Here is a 14,317-nt window from a genome sequence, read left to right as displayed (position 1 = left end):
CTGCGGAGCCCCAGTGTGCCTGTCAAGGGGCCGGCAGGCTGTGGCTACTGACAGACGCTGTTGGCCCCCGTGCGCTCGCTGGCCTCTGTCTGCGGGGGCCGATGGTGTCAGGCAGCAGCTGCCCCAGCCCTTGTCTTGCCCCATGGCAATAGCACCCCTACCCTGCCTCGCCTCACCCCACAGGATGAGTCTCCCGCCTACCGCCCCACCTGCCAGAGACCACCTGGAGCTTCCCCAACCCTACCCAACCCCCACAGGTGTCCCTCCCCATGAGCAACATTGAGGTGATTACACCTACCTTGGCCATACCCACCCAATCTTCCATGACCATCACAGCCACACCCACCCAGTGGCCCACGCCCACCTGGCACCCAGCGATAAATACCGTAAGTGGGTTTGGGGTTGCAGTTTGGGCACTCGGTCTCTAAAAGGTTCGCCACCACTGTTATAGAACATTGTCTAAATCAGCTTTATTCTGATTAGTTTAATTCTGAAAGTATAATTATTTAATGTTACAAATCCATCACTGTCCAGTAACAGAATAAGAGTTAGAAAGGAGTTTGGAAGTCTTCTAGTCCAACATCCCTGCTCAAGCAGAACACCTATATTGTTTCAGAGAAATGGTTGTCCAATCTCTTCTTAAAAGCCTCCAGGATCTACCATTGGCCTAGCAAACTGACAGGAAATACAAACTGAGAAAGTGTGATGTAGTAAGACTGAAAAGAATCAAATATTGTCCTATAATGATAATAACATTTCTGAAATTGCTGTCTTTCCAAAACAACTCTGTCAGGCTTTCCTTTGATTTTATGATATTCAGTTTTATTGTTTTAATCTTTGGTTGTTGTTTGTTGCTTTTATTGTTGCTATATATTCACTTTGAAACTCAAATACTTTGGCCATCTAATGAGAAGGAAGGACTCACTGGAGAAGAGCCTAATGCTGGGAAAGATTGAGGGCAACAGAAGAAGGGGACAACAGAGAATGAGGTGGCCGGAGGGAGTCACTGAAGCTGTAGGTGTGAGCTTAAATGGACTCCAGAAGATGGTAGAGGACAAGAAGGCCTGGAGGAACTTTGTCCATAGGGTCGCGATGGGTTGGACACGACTTCGCAGCTAACAACAACAACAATATATTCACCTGTGATTTTACATGTTACCATGGATTTTTTAAAATTATATTCTATGTAAGCTTCCAAGTCTTTTTTATTATGGTATAGAATTTTTTTCATAAATAAATAAGTAGTTCTATCATCCTCTCACCTGTGCACAATTCCACCACAAGCCAGAGATGGTTGCTTGTCTCATACCATTCATAAAATGTTACTATGTTCTTATGTCTAATTTCATGAGTTAAACGTACCTGTAATAGATAAACATTACACTAAAGTAGGCTTGAATCAATTTGAGTTCTCTAAAATTCTGCTCCTGTGTGTTTTCTTCCGCTAAATAGTTAAACAATTGCATATAAAAAGTAAGCATGAATTCAAATATGTAAAAACTATTCTACTAAACTGTGCAAGATATAAAAGCTGCATTAACTTCTGTTCACTGTAACATATAGTTGGATCAGGAGTGCTTAATGTAAACATGCAATTGCACTTTTTGTAACTGGATAGTTTTCACTATCATTCAGTTTAATGAATTAATTATAATAGCTGGCAATAACTTTCAGCTGGAACATTAAAAATATAAAGTCTTGATTTTGGATCCACAAGAGCCAGTTATTCAAATAAATGCAATCAAGAGCAGATTTTAAAAAATCATAAAATGATTCTAAGTGCAAATTGCTCAGAGGCAAAGAAAAAAAATTACATACTCAGCTGTTGCAAAAAGATTGCACAAACTGACCTATACATGACATAATGCAGTTGTCAAACTGATTCACTAAAAATCTATAAAAATTATCATGTGCCACTAATTAAAAATCGGTAGGAACACAGAGTTGAAAAAATAATTGAAGATAAGCAGGTTGAAATATTGTCAGATTTTTGAATATAGACTGATAAAGCCTTGGCTCATAACATACCATTTAACCAAGGTGGAAAAGAAAAAGAAAAAATATTTGATATGGCGATATCAGGTGATCATAGAACAGAACACAAAGAATCGGAGAAGATCAAAAAGTAGCAAGATCTGATAATCAAAACTGAAAGATTATGATATATGTTGCCTGTGGTGGTCCCAGTGGTTCTAGGCACACTGGGTGGAATGCCCAAAAATCTTGGACGCCACTTACAAAAACTGCACATTGACAATATTTCCATCTGTTAATTGCAAAAGGCTACACTTTTTGAATCTGCACATACGTAACACTGATACATTATGATCCTAAGTTATTGGGAAGAACTTGCCTTATGAAGGCCAATACTAGCTGAAGTACTGGCAGCTGTGACTTCACATTGTTGTGAACAGATTGCAGTAATATAATAGACATTTAACAAAATCGTCAATTGCAAAAGTCACCTTTATTTTGAACAGTTTACATCCAGTGATGATACCCTTTAATATTATTAAATAACATCTGCCTATCCCAGGTTCTTGGGAAGGTTTGTGGACAAAGGGGACAAAAATGGCAATTCCGGTCTAAACATCTGGCTGAATGTGTGATCATCCATAATAGAAATTGTAGTATTACCATAAACTGAAATTACTATTAAAAACAGATTGGTTTTTTCCCTATAACATATTTCAAATATCTATTTTGGATGAAAATCATCCTGTCTGACCAAAATTGCACAGAAAAGTGAGATTATTTTAAAAAACCAGCAAAAGCTTTCAATAAAAACTGTGATTAAAGTTTCTATCCTAAATTTGCTTTGATTCAAGATCAAGATGTCTTAATCAAATATATTTACATTATATAGTGGGTGAAATAAATATATTTTATAATAAGCTCTTAATGTTTGTAAATGAAGATATCTTCCAAAAATAACGTAATTCTTACCCAGTTTGTGATTTCAGCTCTTTTACATTTATCAGTACACAATATGGCCACAAAATTAATAGTTCCTTTTCTTCTGCCTTTATAAACAACAGTCTTGTTCCCTCTTCCAATCTCTTCATATAAAATAAAGTTCTCCATAATGAAAACTATATGGCATACATCAGTTTGGAAACAGAGATTCTGTCATAAAATGCCACCTTTAAAACAAAAAACAACCTGGTTTTAGCTTGCCATATTAAGAATTAATATCCAATTATGAATACATTACAGATGATTGATTAGTTTAGTATAAGCTTTGAACACTGAAGCTCCAGGAAATCCAGAAACATTGCCCCAAAACAGATTCCAACCAGGAGAAAGCAGCAACACATCACAATTCAACTTCGGAAACAAGAGAACTCAATGTCATTATACCCATTCTACCACCGAAAAGAAAATCATCCTAATTTAATACCTTTTAGGGAAGAATAAGGTTGTTATTTTTTGCCCAGCATATGCATCAATCCAGCTACTATGGTTTGTAAATCGTGATATAGCATGTGTGAATCCAGCCAAAGTTTATTCAATCATCTACGATGAAGAAAAGTAGAACAGAACTTTTTTTTGTAAACAGCCTTTTTTTTAATCAACGGAAACTATGGAGAGGCCACAACCAAGTACGGTAAAATCAGTTAAAGAAATAGCCTGATAATATATATTTTTCCTTTCCATGTCGTATAACTGGGACAATTATAAGGAAAAGAGCCTTTCTTTCAGTTTTTATCCTGGAATTAAAATAAAGCAGAGGAATCTTCCAGAAAATACACGTACTTCCCCTTCCTTCCAAGGCGTCCCACACATATACAGTGGCGGGGCGAGGCGGGAGGAGGGGTGAGCCGAAGCGGCCGCAGCGGCGCCCAAGCTCTGCAGGTGCAGCGGGGTGCAAATCCGGACTCCGGTGGCCTCCGCTGTCGCCGGTGGCGGGATGTGCAACCCCTGAGCTCTGGCTTCCTCCGCTGTCGCCGGCGGCAGTGCATAGGCCTGGGATGGGGAGGGAGAGGGGAGTCAGCCGAGGCTCTGCTGAGACCCGGGCATCAGCGCTCGCAGCTCCAGCTGATTAGCGCTGAGGGCAACGGCAGGGCACAGACTGACGCCGGACCTCTCCAAGAGTCCCGGAGGCCGCGCGCCCGGAAAAGAGGAAGAAGCGGGGAGAGGATATAAAAGGAAGAGGTTTTGGCGGGAAAGAGGGGGAGAGCGAGGGATAGAGGAGGAGGTAGGGCAGGGGTAGGCAACCTCGGCTCTTTTATGACTCATGGACTTCAACTCCCAGAATTCCTGAGTCAGCTATGCTGACTCAGGAATTCTGGGAGTTGAAGTCCATGAGTCATAAAAGAGCCGAGGTTGCCTACCCCTGAGGTAGGGAGAGCGTTACACGTATATGCATGCACAAAATGCAGAAAGAGAGGTACACTATTTTATGTCCTAAACCTGCCTGTTGAACGTCAGAAAAGAAGTGCAGACAAGCCCTTATTCGAAAAAAGTATTGCTTTTGTAGGCTGAGGTTCTATTCTTCGCTGCCTTATAACTCAATCGTACCACCTGGAGCCACCGTAAATACGAAGGGGAAGCCCTCAGAAGAACTGGGGGGAGGCGCAAATGGACATCTTCAGGAGCCTTCAGAAAACAAGGGCGATAGCAAGGAAAGATCTCTCGTTCACACCCTTGTTCTGCTTTACTGTTCCCGCCCCACTTTCAGTTAACCTTGGGGCGGGGGGGATTAAAAAATGTATAAGTTTGTTTCCGGAGAATAATTTTTTAAAATGCATATACTGTACTTGCTTCGCGAGAAGAAATGAGTCCACCTTAGCGACAAAGACAGGCGAAAAGTGTAGGAAAATGAATTGTAACGCTTTGTTAACTTACAGGACCGAGACCTGCCTCCTAAAGGGGCTGTTCTAAATCGTGTAAAAGCTAATTGATGCTTTTGTATTTTCTAAGTAAAGCGGGTATTGCTTGAATGTATATTTGTTGGATGCAAAAATTAAAGATAATGTACAGGAAACATATTCTTTGTTAGGAAACCCTTTTCATATTGTTTATTAGAAGTATTGGGGGGGGGAAGGAACTCAAACTCTCCCCCCTCTAGTTTGCTTTATGGTTTGAACCAGTCCCGCCTACTCGGTTTCTTAGATACGGCGCAGGATGCCGGAAACAATCGCGGATAATATTTCGAGGAACGCTAGAGAGACGCCCTACCCATTTTACCCGTGTTTCCCGGATGTTCACCACTCTGCGCCAACGTCTCCGTTGCTAAGGGGACTTTTTGTATTCGTTGAGTTCTAACCAAATTGCCCCTGGTAAGTGGTTTTACTACATTGCCGCAATAACTAGCATCATAGGTAGTTTGGTGGCATCACGAGAACTCTAAACACAAGACAACCGTGGCGTTGTATTACAACATTCCATATTAATGCTTTCGGGCAGTGTATCACAACCTCAGCAAATTTAAGATGCGTGGACCAACACTGCGAATTCCCCAACCAGCCAACATTGATTGCTTTTAAACTAAAACAAAAAATGTTCAAATAAAGCACAAGGAAAATGTTAGTAGCACTGTGACAAAAACAACGTACAGTTCCTTTCATTATTAAGCAGCCTATTTATTAAAATATGACAGGCAAAAGTATAAAATACTTGAAAACAAAAATGCTTCTATTGTTTCTCCAGAGAATTCCTATGATGTTTCATTTTCCTGTTTTCATAAAATAGTGCATAATGGCAAGATTTCAGGCAATTATTTATTATTTATTTATTTATTTTTGGGACTTATATGCCGCCCTATCTCCTGAAGGACTCAGGGCGGCTTACAACAATAAAAACAACAATACAAAAATTTTAAAAAAGAATTAAATAACAGCCCCAAAATAGATTAACTACAGTTAAAAATTAAAACATATTTTAAAACCCATCATCAATCCAGGTCAGCCTGATGGAAGAGAAAAGTTTTGAGGTCGCGGCGAAAGGACCGGAGGTCCGGGGCCATCCGAAGCTCAAGGGGAAGTTGGTTCCAAAGGGCTGGTGCTCCCACAGAGAAGGCCCTCCCCCTGGGGGTCGCCAGCCGACATTGTCTGGCCGACGGCACCCTGAGGAGGCCCTCTGTGTGAGCGCACTGGGCGATGGGAAGTCTTCCCTGGTAGCAGACGGTCCTGCAAGTATCCCGGGCCTAAGCCATGTAGGCCTAAGCCATTATGTGTTTAAGCCAAGAATATGACTTACATTTTTTGCCCATGCACATGTTCCTTTGTTTCTTGACCACAATTGCTGTAAACCTGCAGTTACCTGAATAGAACTAGATTTTAAATCATGCCATGGCAATCTATTATATGATCTTGGCTTATTTTTAACTGATTGTCTATTGCTTGTCACTTTGAATGAAATATGACCACCTGTCAAATTCTGGTTTCAGGATAAGAGGGAACAAAGCAGTTTTATACATGAACCCAACTTCCTGTATGCCAGTTTAATAAGCAAAGATCTGACTTTCTGAATCAAATTAGTCTGATTAAAATAATTTTTTCAGCTTATTATAGTAAGAATACATATCAAATGTTGTAAAGCAATGTTCAACAATGTCATTAATAAGTAATGGTTTTCAAGAATCTTACATTCCTCTTTCAATAAATAATGAAGGAAATACTTTGCTATATTTTGACATTGTTGTTGTTAGTTGCGAAGTCGTGTCCGACCCATCGCGACCCTATGGACAACGTTCCTCCAGGCCTTCCTGTCCTCTGCCATCTTCTGGAGTCCATCTAAGCTCACTCCTACTGCTTCAATGACTCCATCCAGCCACCTCATTCTCTGTCGTCCCCTTCTTCTATTGCCCTCAATCTTTCCCAGCATTAGGCTCTTCTCCAGTGAGTCCTTCCTTCTCATTAGGTGGCCAAAGTATACTTAGTAATATTCCAGAAACAATTTCAAAATAATTTTCCTTCATCAAAATATTTAAATTCAAAACATCTTGGCAATAGTAAGCATAAACTGATTATGCCGCAGTTCCTAAACCTAGAAATTCTTCAACTAAACCAGGTATCTCTTCTTTCAGGTGGTCAGAACCAGAAAAAGATCTCGCATGAACTGGAACTCTGTTGTACAGGTATAATTAAAGAGAAACTATCAGGTTTTCAAGATTCTGTCTCATTCTCTCTCTTGTATCTAGGAGAGTCCAACAAGGGAAATCTTTCAATTTTTTCTCATCTCCTCTTCTTTTAGATTGTTTTTCTTACAGCCGCAGCATAACTTTTTCAAGGCTACCTCGGTATTCTCTACACAAAATACTGAAAACCTGAGTTTGTAAACTATTCAAAATCTAAAGGATTTGAAGCATTTTTCAATGCTATCCACAACTAGATGTATCCGTATAGGTAAGAGTATAACACACTGGCTGCTATTTCTGTCATGGTGCTCCATCAGACTCAGAAATAATGGCTACTTCCAGTATGCTCTGCTGCCAGCTTTGGCATCATTGTAAACAATTTTCTGATCATGAGTTACATGAATTATTAGTAGATGTAAAACATCTCAGGGCTTTGGAAGTGTTTTGATACAATGGCTTCTGTACTCTTCATACAATACAGGTGATATTCATCCTTGTGTTACAGTTACCACATGTAATTTTGAATTGGATTTATTTCCACCTTGGAAGTAAATTTCACACTGCAAGTAGAGTTATATAGGTAAACCTTGAGTTACGAATGTAATGGAGCCTGTCAATTACATTCGTAACCCAAAGATTCGTTGGAGTATATCATGTAAAATGAATTTGAAAACTCCAGCTTTCGGCCACACATTCACTAATCAAATCAAATAAAATAGAATAACTTTTATTGTCATTTTAAATGTAAACTAATCAGTATATATTTAAAATGAAATTTTGTTGCATTCAGCTTTCAAAGGGTAATCACCTCCAATATACAAGACAAAAAATTATACATATACCCACATACAAACACATACATGATACAGAGAAACAATACAGTTGAGTTCAGATGTATCCATGATGAGCAAAAAGAATCCTGTGAATTTATAAGATGGATGACATAGGTAACAAAGTGGTTACAAAACCTAGTAGTCCTTCAAAACTTCCTCTCAGAGGGGAGCAACAGAAGCAGACCATGAAGTGGCCGTGTGGGGTCTCTAACAATGCTTTGAGCTCTTAGCATATTCAGTATCCTGAATATCGAATGTGCAGGTCGTTAAGTGTATGAGATATCTCAGGGTGGGAACGGCCATGAAGGGCGTAGTGATGGAACAGGCCACTCAAAGACTCTCCCAACCCACTGACTTATTTCATGCTTCCCACAATTGCTTCACTCTCCCCCTCCCATCCTACCATGGGTGGTCTCACTTACTTGCAAAGATCTAGCGAGCTGTCTCCTCTCTGCCACGGTTTGCCTGCTCCAGGCACTCCAAAAGCAAAGTGGGACAAGTGCGCCCTGCTCTCCTTGTAGGCTCCGATTGTCTTTGCAAAAAGCCCTTACTGCCGAAAACAGCCCTGGAGGAATGTGCCAGCCCTCCTGGGCTCTGTTCCTGACGACAGAGGCTTTTTGCAAAGACTTGTCGAAGCCTACAAGTAGATTGTGTCCCTCTAGCTCCGATCATCTTTGCAAAAAGCATTTGCCAGCAAGAACAGAGCCCAGGAGGGATGCACCAGCCCTTCCTGGGCTCTGTTTTCAGCAGCAAGGGCTTTTTCCAAAGATGACCAGAGTCTACAGGGACACACAGGGTTTCGGCAAGAAAACAGCAAACAGAAGGAAGCCTTCCTTCCATTTGCAAGCCTTTTGCAGCAGATCTTATCCAGGATTCAATTCGCAGAGAACAGAGGCCTAAAGTAGTGTGAGATCATTCAAGATCAGTAGCATAAGATCACACGCTACTGATCTCTTGTGATCTCAAACTACTTTAGGCCTCTGTTCTCTGTGAATGCACCAAAGGCCTGAAGCAACAAAGCAGGCAATGAAACTGCAGCAGAGAAGCTGGAGAGAGCTTGCTAGATCTTCGGAAGGTGAGTCTCCAGAGGTCTAGTGCGTGTGGAGACCTGCCCGGGGGAGGAGGGGGAATAGGTAGGGTGATTGCTACAATGCCTCTGCCTTCGTTCATAAGGGTGAACGACTGCTGTGGTGCTGCAACATTCATAACTCTGGGACTCTGTGGTAAGTACTTGGGGGGGTTATGTCGTAACTTCGAACAGTCACTAAGTGAACTGTCATAATTTGAGGATTACTTGTATTTCTTTTTTCAGAAAGGGACAGATTAGCTATTCTTTTTCTTGAAAGAGTAACTATCAAGAATTATTCAAGGTACTTTATGGTGACCAAGGACAAAGGCCTCTCTGCTTGACTTTTTTGACTTAATTTATTTCCTTTACATATCTCAGTTGCAAATGTTTTTGTTTCCCTACCATTCTATATATTTTGCAAAAGGTTCTGTGGTTATTTTGCATTGACTTCCATAACAATTTTTCCAAATTTTATTGTTCCTTTCACATTTTTATTGTTTCTTATCCAGCAGTATAGGGAAGCTGGCTTTTAATTTTGAGTTTTATTAGTATATTTTCCAGAGTTGTCTACAAAAGTATGTCTGTTATGGTGATACATCTTTACTTGTGTAGGGCCATCCCCGTAGGGACCGCTAAAGTCCGGGTCCCCTTGGCCTCCTCTTGACCTGGCTGTGGTTCCAAGGGGCCTCTCACTTTGGCACCTCTGATTAACAGAGGCACCCAGTGTGGTAATGCTCAGTCACGGTCGACAGCCACTCACACAAGGCGATGATAGTCAATCTCTCTTGGCGGTAGCTCACATGGAATAATACTGGTCGATCTCAGGCAGTTACAACTTACAGGGGCAATGGTAGTCAGTCCTTGGTAACAGCAGCTTGCATAAAACGATGGTAGTCAGTTCCTGGTAAAACGATGGTAGTCAGTCCCTAGTAGCTGCAGCTTGCGTACAACAATGGTAATCAGCCCCTGGTAACAGTAGCTTGAGTGGTGTGAAGGCGGTCAATCTCTGTCTGGAACCTGCAGGGACCTCCCTTCTCCCTTCTCGTCTTTCTCTGTCCTCACTCCTCGTAATTCTCCCCTTCTCTGTCCCCTTTGCCTCCTCCAGCTGGTTCTACAAAATCTCTCTATTTTCCCCCTCCCTCTCTCCCTCTAACTTTTCCCCACTAAAAAATACGCTCAGCCCAGTCAAGCTCTTCCCTCGCTCTTCCTCCGCCCAGCTTGTTCCAACAAAGGAAAAGAAGTAAAACTTACCTGACTTACCCGCTCTCCCTCCCCTTTGTCTGGCTTGCCCACAACAACAACAACAACAACAAAAAACAGTAAAAAGGCTTCATCTCCCCCCCACTCTCTCTCCTCTCTCTTCCTCCTTCTGGCTGGCCAGCAATGAAAAAACAGTAAAAAAGGCTTCAAAAAAACCCCACTCTCTTATTCTCCCTCACTCTTCACCCGGATAATTCTCAATGGAACAAACTCCAGCAAGCCGCTTGCTCCACCTGACATCACCAGGTCGCAACCTTCCTTTTTCCTCCTGTCAGTCAGCTTCTTCCTCCTTTTTTGATCCCTCCCAAGGGCCCCGCTCTGCCAGATCAACAGCGGCTGCCAGAGCTCCTCGTTCCCCTGCTGGGTTGGCAGGGCTCCAGCAAAGCCTCTCAGCCAGCCCCAATCCTGCCCCAGCTCCGGTACACTTGGATGGCATTATTCTCTATTCATGATTGGCAACATGACTCGTTGTTTATAGAGATTTTTGTCTTCTATGTTAGTTGTGTACTTGTTCTCCTGTTTTTCTTGTGATAGAAGTAAAGGTCTTCAAAAAAATAATGTTGAAAGAGAAATTTAAAATTAAATTTGCTGCAGTGGAAATTTACTGAGTGGAGAAGAAACTATAATAGATGGGAACTATGCTATAGAATCTGGAATGATATAATAAAACATTATTTTAATAATTGATGAATTATTAAGATGATATATAGAATATATTTGTTGTAATGATACAGATATAAATTGATTTTATATTTAGCTTTTAGGTGTCTTAAGGAAAAGGAAAGTTGGCTATTAGAATTGATTTATATTATAGAATTTGGAAAGATCTAACAAAAGATTTTTTTTAATAATTGGTGAACTATTAAGATGATAAATAAAATTTACTTGCAAAAAACAAGAATGTATTGAAATGAACAATGTAAGTATTGTAGACAGGATAATTACTTTTTAATGAAATAGGGAAATGTGGGTTACCCAAAAATTAAGTTTTCTTTTATATATTATAGGCTATTCTGGAATATTCTATTGCAATTAGGTTAAGCTTAAAAACAGGACATGGATATGTATAAGTGAAAATATATTGAAAATTCTTCTAATTGATTATGTCACAATTAGAAAAGTATTAATTCGGTTAATTTGATTATGTTATAACTAAGGGAATCGAAGAGGGAATCTTTGTTGACGTAACTTGAGCTATTTTCAAATAATTTGTTATTTGCCATTCTTTACTTTTGACTACTCAACCACCGTATTGCTTCATAAATATCTGAATGTAAAATTAAAGAATTAATAAAACGTACAAAAAAGGGGGGGCAGAACTCAGGCAACTGAACATGTGCAATTAGTTGATTAATATTAACTGACACATCTTGCATAAATTATCTCTTAATTTTAATGTACATGTGTTGTATGATTTAATATGTAGCAGGAAATATGTAGGAGGCAGTCGGAAAGAATGTAACCTTATAGTACAGACATGTCAAACACAAAGCCCGGGGGCCAGATCCGGCCCGCAAAGTGGTTTCATGTGGCCCGCGAAGCCATCCTGGAAACAGTGAGGGAACGGCCCCCACTGCCTTGGCTCTGGCCCAGAGACCCTCCTCCTGCCAGAGACTCTCAGATCTGTCCCACTCCTCACCCATAGGCACCCTTGATGCAAATGATGTAGAGCTGGCCACGCCCACCCAGTAGGCCATATGTACTTAAGCCACGCCCACCCAGTAGGCCACACCCACCCAGGCCACACCTACCCAGCCCCCTGAGGGCAACCGCAATGCTGATGCGGCCCTCAATGAAATTGAGTTTGACACCCCTGTTATAGTACCTCAGCCAATGGGGAAAAAGAGGGATGTGGCGGCCGGGACAGGGCTGTATAAAGAATGGAATATTTTGGGTTGGAACTTTGGAGAGAACCAAGCTTTATTTATTTATTTTATTACATTTATATACCGCCCTTTCCCGAAGGACTCAGGGCGGTTTACAGGGTGATTAAAAAACCAAGATACAAAAGTTAAAAACAAATTTAAAAAAAAATTATATTTGTCCCTGCATAAATAAAGCCCCAGTTAAAATAAGATTAATCCTCAGCCTGGGCCAGAGAGCTCGAAGAGCCAGGTCTTCAGGCCCCGGCGGAATGAACGGAGTTCGGGGGCAGTCCTCAGCTCCACTGGCAGCTGGTTCCAAAGGGCAGGCGCCCCCACTGAGAAGGCCCTATCCCTGGGTGTTACCCGCCGGCAATCTCTTACCGGTGGCACCCTGAGAAGACCCTCCCTGTGGGAGCGCACTGGACGAAGGGAACTTGATGCCGGCAGCAGGTGTTCCCTCAGATATCCCGGACCCAAGCCATTTAGGGCTTTATAGGTCATCACCAGCACCTTGAATCTCACCCGGAGGGTAACCGGGAGCCAATGCAGCTCGCGGAGTAGAGGTGTTACATGGGAGTATCGGGAAACCCCCATCACAACTCGCGCGGCCGCATTCTGCACCAGCTGAAGCCTCCGAGTGGTCCTCAAGGGCAGCCCCATGTAGAGAGCGTTGCAGTAGTCTAAACAGGAGGTCACGAGCGCATGAGTGACTGTGCGTAGGGCATCTCGGTCCAGATAGGGTCGCAACTGGCGCACCAGGCGAACCTGGGCAAAAGCCCCCCTGGTCACGGCTCCTATATGGTCTTCAAAATTGAGTCGTGAATCCAGGAGGACGGCCAAGTTGCGAGCCCTATCAACGGGGGGTAACACCTCACCCCCCCATCGTTAGAGATAGAATAGTCTGGTTGACCCGAGATGCCGATATGCACAGCCACTCAGTCTTGGCGGGATTGAGACGAAGCCTGTTTCTCCCCATCCAAACCTGGACCGCCTCCAGGCACCGGGACATCACGGCGAGGGCATCGCTGGGTTGGTTCGGGGTGGAAAGAAAAAGTTGGGTATCATCAGCGTACTGATGATACCCCACCCCGAAACCACAAATGATCTCACCCAGCGGCTTCATATAGATGTTGAACAGGAGGGGCGAGAGAACCGACCTGAGGAACTCCACAAATGAGAGGCCTCGGGGCGGATCTCTGCCGTCCCGTCAACACCGACTGCGAACGGCCCAGGAGATAGGAGAACCACCGTAAAACAGTGCCTCCCACTCCCAACCCCCTGAGACGCCGCAGTAGGATACCATGGTCGATGGTATTTATTTATTTTATTACATTTATATACCGCCCTTTCCCGGAGGACTCCCGGAGGTATCAAAAGCCGCTGAGAGATCTAATAGGACCAGGACAGAGGAACAACCCCTGTCCCGAGCCCTCCAGAGATCATTCACCAGCGCGACCAATGCCGTCTCCGTGCTGTATCCGGGCCTGAAACCCGATTGGTACGGGTCCAGATAATCAGTTTCCTCCAGGAACAGAGGAAGCTGATGCGCCACCACACTCTCAACAACCTTCGCCAAAAAGCGAAGGTTGGAGACTGGACGATAGTTATTTAAAACAGCCGGGTCCAGGGCAGGCTTCTTGAGGAGGGGTCTCACCACCGCCTCCTTCAAGGCGGCAGGGAAGACACCCTCCTTCAAAGAAGCAGTTATTACTGTGTGGAACCAGCCTCGTGTCCCCTCCCGGGCCGCATAAGCTAGCCAGGAGGGGCACGGATCCAACAAACAGGTGGTGGTGCTCAGCCTCCCCATGATCCTGTCCACAGCTTTGATAGCTTCTCTTCCTGCTTATTGCAATAAACAAAACAAAAGGCTTTCACTGTGTCTTGGCTGGTTATTGGTTACGCGAGCTTGCCTCTGGTCACGAAGGAAAGTGGGCAGGAGCACATAACACTTGGATCTTCAAAATTGAAATGTCACATCCTTTCATAGACAGTATTGTTTATAGAAACACTTCAGGATGCAGAATATAACTCTAGTCCTTTCTGAACCAAGATAAGAGTATTTCAACTCACGTTTTTTGTTATATAAATGAATTGGAATTCTTGAGCATTTTCAGTTCAGTGTGAAATATCTTCAAATGCTTGTCTCATATAATGCAAATTACATCAGACAATACAATGCCATTATTGTCAGCAAATAGATATAAAATTA

General features: G+C 42.5%; 1 protein-coding gene across 1 annotated transcript in view; it reads right to left on the bottom strand.

Annotated features, from left to right (window-relative positions):
- ULK4 (unc-51 like kinase 4) overlaps window positions 1-8,434 on the bottom strand; it is a 195,042-nt gene extending 186,608 nt beyond the window's left edge. The window contains exons 1-3 of the mRNA XM_081346237.1: window positions 8,337-8,434; window positions 2,947-3,143; window positions 1,263-1,362 (exon numbers count right to left, since the gene is read on the bottom strand). Coding sequence (XP_081202363.1) covers window positions 1,263-1,362; window positions 2,947-3,084 — 238 coding nt within the window. The 5' untranslated portion in view covers window positions 3,085-3,143; window positions 8,337-8,434. The remainder of the gene's footprint in view (window positions 1-1,262; window positions 1,363-2,946; window positions 3,144-8,336) is intronic.
- Between the last annotated feature and the right edge of the window lie 5,883 nt (window positions 8,435-14,317).

The sequence above is a fragment of the Vipera berus genome, assembly GCF_964194415.1.
Source record: "Vipera berus genome assembly, chromosome: Z".
Classification (NCBI taxonomy): domain Eukaryota; kingdom Metazoa; phylum Chordata; class Lepidosauria; order Squamata; family Viperidae; genus Vipera; species Vipera berus.
The sequence above is the reverse complement of the archived record's forward strand: the minus strand, read 5'-3'. Positions and strand labels throughout refer to the sequence as shown.